The sequence below is a fragment of the Lipophrys pholis genome (assembly GCF_963383615.2).
Source record: "Lipophrys pholis genome assembly, chromosome: 5".
Classification (NCBI taxonomy): Eukaryota; Metazoa; Chordata; class Actinopteri; order Blenniiformes; family Blenniidae; genus Lipophrys; species Lipophrys pholis.
In genome coordinates, this window is record NC_137628.1 from 25,452,963 (window position 1) to 25,458,962 (window position 6,000).

A 6,000-nucleotide genomic window follows, 5' to 3' on the forward strand; every position below is an offset into this window, starting at 1 on the left:
AAAGGATTATCTGCACTGGTGGCCACGACACAACTGTTTGCCTAAAATCACAGATAAAGATCAGTGCAGTGGCAGACAGGAGAGGATTTGTGAAAATCTGGGTAATATAGATGTACCACTAAACAGATTTTGTTCAGTTAAGTGGAAAAAGCAGAACAGGTAACAAATAAGTTTTTGGGAAACAGCACTGCTGTAGGATTTATGATAACTTGTGTTATACATAAATTGTTTATAAACTTAAAATTAGCAGTGTAGCATACACACCTAAATACTGATTGGGGGTTTGTCATCGGTCCTCATCCATATTTTCATGCATATTGTCATTTTTACAGGGGGAAAAGTTTGGAGTTAGGGATTGAAAAAACCCTTTATAAAACCCAAAATCAGATGACTTGGAGATACTGGATGAAAAGAGCAGAGAAATAACCAGCACTCCCATAGGATTTTTAATATATATAATAATATGTATGAACCTTATTCAGCACCAAAACAAACAAAAGAACTCCACACTATTAGTTTGTTTTTGGGAGAGCTCCGGACCGAAGATAAACTAAAAAGAAACAAAACAAAATTGATTTCGGAAAGAAAATATTTTGCTGATAAAATGAAAAAGATAAGAGACTGTACTATCTGGACGCGATCATCATGAAACCAGCGGCCCTCCACTCCACACCACTGTCTCTCTCTTTTCCTTCCACTCCATGTACAGGATGCATTTCTGATAAATGGCAGAAGGATGGATGGGCTGACAGAGGGGCCGGACAATAATGGCTGATCTACAGGACACAAATGCAGCTACTGAGAAGATTTATGGGTCTCTACTAGTCACAGACGGTCCAGTATCCAACGAGATGATTTCTCAAAGCTGCGGACAGGCGGCAGCGAGCGCGAGGAAAAGCTCTTCCTCTTGTCATGCTGCATTACTTATTAATCAGATGTTTTAGGTGGAAGCTACTTGGAAGAGGAGACAAAACATCGGCCGTAAATATTACAAAGATGAGAGAAAACAAGCTTCAGACGGAGAGGGGAAGTGAAGTATTTCTTTGGCCTCTGTGAATATGTAACATTTCTGCGGTATGAATATGATATTCAAGTAGCATATAGAATAGTCCGCAAGCATTATGATGCCTTGTATTTAACCTGAGAGCTCATCCATTAAGTTGAAACCAGTGATATAACATCTAACACTGGAAACTAATCTGAGATGTCAAATAAATCACTGCTGAATCATATGGTCTCTCATTTAGAGCTTTTCATTAAGGACTAAATGCCCAGTTTGCCATCTATTATATGCTTATTACTTCAAACACTATTATTTACATCATAGCAATTATTTGTATAATTTAGAGGGAAAGTACACTTGTTACGGATGAAAAAAATTGACTAAGCCCTTACTTTTAAAAACTATCATTTGTGTCTAAGTTTAATTAGGTCCAGTTAGTTAAAGGATCAGATCGTTGAAATGTATTGTAGTTCTGTTGGTGCCACAGGTGTTTGGGAGGAGGATTTATGTGCCAAACAGGAAGCAAACATGTGACTAACTTAGTGGGTCTTTGTGTTTTTATAGAATTATTTGTCATCAATAAGGAGTTTGTTACATTTGCCATTTTCAGACCCCGTCTTTCTCTCCCATCTACCAGTGTTTGCAGTCAGTTTTGCTTAAACACATTAAAAAAAAAAAGCAATCAAAGAGCAGATTGATAAACTATTGGACAACAAATGTAAAAATGTTAAACATATTCAGAAAATTATTTAAAAAAAATAAAAAAATATTTTAACTTGAAAGAGTGATCCTAGAAAAAAAAAAAAACATATTTCCACAACTTTTAAAGGATTGAGAGCATGCATTCTGTGCTAAACTGATTCAATGATCTTTTAGTCCAATTATGTACATTACCTATCTGTGTAAATATTTCGTGGTTACTTGAACCAACCTAAGAGTGAATCTGTAAGCTGCCAAATTAAGATCGAAGTTAGGCTTTTATATTGGGTTCATACATTTGTGATTGTGACTGACTGACAGTGCCCTATCTGCAGCGCCCATCAGTGACTCTGAAGAGAAACAAACAGCTATTTTTCCACTGTTATGGCCATTTTTTGACGGATTTTTAGAGAAATAATTAATCACTAAGCAATATATTCGATGACAAATGGAACAAAATGTTGCTTGGAGTCCTAAAAGACACTTTATCTTGAATTAAAAACACCAGATGCAGTCACAGCCAACGGTCAGCTCTTTTTTTTTTTTTTTCCTATCTTAAGTGGTACTCTGTTACAACTTTAGTTTATGATCATTAATCCTCACTTTGTATATTCAGCAGTCTATGAGGATCAATATTACAGATGAGAACAAGGCAGCACGCCACCCCAACAGTTAATGTCTGATCAAAATGATCCTTTAATTGGGAGCACTGTTGTACTTATTTGGAAGAGGGGCACTATCAAACAGCGGTTTACAATCCCCTCCTCAATGCCGAGCTGATGTGGCCGCCAATGCAACTTTCATAGAATCGCTGATTAAAAACTGCTCTGCAGTCCCTTGCCTCCTGACCCTTCACCCTGGCTCCACTCAATCTCTAAGCCCGGGAAATTAATTAAAATTTCACAGAGATGGTATCGCATCACAACTCTGATGAGGGTGTGGGGGTGGAGGAGGGGGGAGAAATCAATCAAAATCATCCCATCTACTCCCACCCACACCAGTTGGCTTCAAAGCAGGATGAGAAAAGTCGCAAGATGGCCATGGAGGCACTTCCTGTGAGAGGATTGGGCACTTCCTGTGCTAGAGGGCCCGACAAAACTTGGCTAAATAATGTCATCAATCACAGCAGCGGCTCACTCTCACTGCCCACAAGGAGAACAACACACAAATAATTATACATTGTAATTTCGCCCAGAGGAAAGTCTGTCCTGTTTTCCTCTTTCCCCAGTGAGACACAGTGTATTGCTCTCTACCTTCCTCCGCCCCCCTGCCCCCCCCCTTCTTTTGCACAACAATAAAATTACATTTGCATTAGCTGTGAGAGAATTTGGTTGGATGATTTATTGAAGCAATCAACACTATGATGGCCAATCCCTGGTCCTTTGGCTGAATGAGTGTGTGTATGTGTGTGTGTGTGTGTGTGCGCGCGCTGTGGGGAGATTGGGTGGGATAGTTGTAGCTTGGAGAAAGGAAGAAATAGCTTGGGCGAGGGACCAAACGCGGAAGCGAGGCATGAGCTGTGCAGCGGAGCAATCACTGAGATTCTGCCTTTGATTAGATTAGCATTAAACAACACCCTGACAGATATGACAAATAGGTGCATTAGAGCCTGTCACTCTTCTCTCTTTGGTTTTCTATCTCACTCTGCAATTCCTTCGTGTCTGGACATATGAGGGCTGGCTCCCTCCCCCTGAGTCCCACTACCCCAATTCTATTCGAGGCACGACCATTGACATCCAACCAGATGTGTAATCTTACTGTATTACATTTTTGGAGAAGAGGCAAAGTGAATAATGGGAAACAAACAACAGACAGGGGTTAGAAGGTGGAGGGGGGAAAAGTGACAGGCGCTATTTCTTTAAAAAATAGCACTGATAAAGCAAAGTGCAGTGGTGAGAGAAGTATCATTAATCAGATGCGCTTTTATATTATTGGAGATGCACATTTTTTTCCACAAATGCTTTAACGGTAAAGATGCAGCCAGACAGACCAGAGGGGAGCTTTTATCTGTTGTCCTTGTCACTGGATGTGTATATGAGGGCAAATCTGTTCGGTGCTTGTGTGCGTCATACATTAAAAAGCAAATGCATTAAAAACAAATTTTCCAGCATATTGCTTTGCTGTCTCCATGCAGTGAAAGGCCTTCAGTAGCTTTGTGCGTCTTCATGCTAAACAGCCATCCTGGCGTGATCTATTGACAACCCCGATCATTGATCAGCCCACGCCTGCTTATGATCCCTGAATTAGTATTCATGAATCCGGCAGCAGCTAAATAACTTGGCAACAAAACACCCACAAGCAACAGAGCAGAGAGGGATAATCAATGCAAAGCACATCAAATCTACATTATCCCTCCTCATCAGTTTGGCCCTGGCCACAAGGGCCGCACGCGGGTCAAAGGTGACGCGGACAGGTCGGCCACCCTTGACCCTCAACCGATATTTGTAGCGGACAGTGCCCTTTTTTTTCCTGGTTTCACTGCCCTCGCAAAAGAAAGGGTGAATGTGAAAGGCAGACAAGGTGGGGCAGGAAAAAAAGATAAGGCTCCGTGGATTTACTGCACTCAAGGTGAGCCTGATAAATCAGACTGTGCGAAGCGCAGGAAGACAGGATGGTAAGGAAAGATAAAGATGCCAGACTTGCTCTGTGAACACAGAAGCATGACGAGCTCCACCACGGAGCTGCTGGACTTCATACACACCAGGCCTGCAGAAACGGGAGACAAAGAGAGTCAGTAGGTGAATTTGGACAAATAAGCAGTTATTCAGTGTGTGTTTTATTTCACAAAATCTTCCCGGACACTTGTGAAAACATGTACGGGAACAAACCGACAGGGATTACCAAACCTTGTGCCATCTGTAAGGGCGCACAAAGTATCGCTGGACCTAATGAGCCAACATGATGTTACTGTAACTAATACATATTTGTGCCTTGTATTACAGGCTTTACTTGGCCAGCATATGTCCCATTGATCCCTAATGGAAATCCCTGGGCCTTTAGAGGGCAGGGGGCCACCAGAGGTGTCCAGAGTCTGCTGGGGAAAGAAGGGCCGAGTGGTCTCTTCCGTTGCTCTACGTGTGACACATGCACCATCGCACTCAGACAAACACTCACGCATGCACATACACACACCCTCTCCCTCTGCCTTCTTTCAGGCCCCCCTGCAGCTATCAATCAACTTTCCATTTTGTTAGGTGGCAGCAGACATCCCAAACACTGCTATTAGTGGCCTGGCCTCTGACCTGGCCCCTGGAAACCTTCAGTATAACTACCAGTTCTTAGTCTCGGCATACTCATTTCAGAATGGAATTAACTTGAAGTTAAAGATGCTGCTGCATTTTAATAAAGATGTTTGGGGGAATATCGATTTTCCAAAAACAACAATGTATGATGCATTTCTACGATACTCACTTGTGCCCTCGATAAGGAGCTCTTGTCCATGACTGCCCAGCAAGAGGTACGGGACAGAAAGGGTGCAAAGTCCACGAAAATCTCCCTGAGCAGAGGAGCCGCCCTTTTCCAGAGCGGTGCTCCAGACGCTCCGAGATACTGAAAGCAAAGCAAAAATCATTGCAAGAACAGAGAGAGAGAGAGAGTGATTTTTGAATAAAACTGAATGATTTAGAACTCCAAATGCTGCAATGTGTTTCAGAATGTCATCAGAAAAGCATCTAGTTTTGTTGGAAAATGGGATTAGGACAAAGTAACAACTGGTGAATATGCATAAATAACTGATCCTGTATGCTCATACACATAAACAGCTGATCGTGCATGTGTGTGTGGTGTGAGGGTGGGGGGGGGGGAAAGAGAGAGAGAGAGAAGAGAGAGAGAGAGAGAGGAGAGAGAGAGAGAGAGAGAAGAGAGAGAGAGAGAGAGAGAGAGAGAGAGAGAGAGAGAGAGAGAGAGAGAGAGAGAGAGAGTGAGAGAGAGAGAGAGAGAGAGAGAAGAGAGAGAGAGTGAGAGAGAGAGAGAGAGAGAGAGAGAGAGAGAGAGAGAGAGAGAGAGAGAGAGAGAGAGACAGTGAGAGAGAGAGAGAGAGAGAGAGAGAGAGAGAGAGAGAGAGAGAGAGAGAGAGAGAGAGAGAGAGAGAGAGAGAGAGAGAGAGAGAGAAAAGAAGATGAATCACCTCATATTGGGGGCTGTGTTCTGGGTCACAGGGGAGAGTGGGGTGGGACAGATGGCAGGCTGGCGCTGGCTGGAACCTGGCCGCCTGCTGCAGGGAGAAACCAAAGAACTCTGTTATTAGTCTGGATGTTGGACAAGAATGGGCCTCACGCTACACGCACACGCACGCACAT

General features: G+C 42.8%; 1 protein-coding gene across 1 annotated transcript in view; it reads right to left on the reverse strand.

The window, feature by feature from the left end:
• Positions 1-6,000, reverse strand: part of lrba (LPS-responsive vesicle trafficking, beach and anchor containing) — a 190,430-nt gene that overhangs the window by 115,758 nt on the left and 68,672 nt on the right. Inside the window, 6 exon segments of the mRNA XM_080463151.1 lie at positions 4,347-4,408; positions 5,114-5,156; positions 5,159-5,227; positions 5,230-5,251; positions 5,829-5,869; positions 5,872-5,915. Coding sequence (XP_080319277.1) covers positions 4,347-4,408; positions 5,114-5,156; positions 5,159-5,227; positions 5,230-5,251; positions 5,829-5,869; positions 5,872-5,915 — 281 coding nt within the window.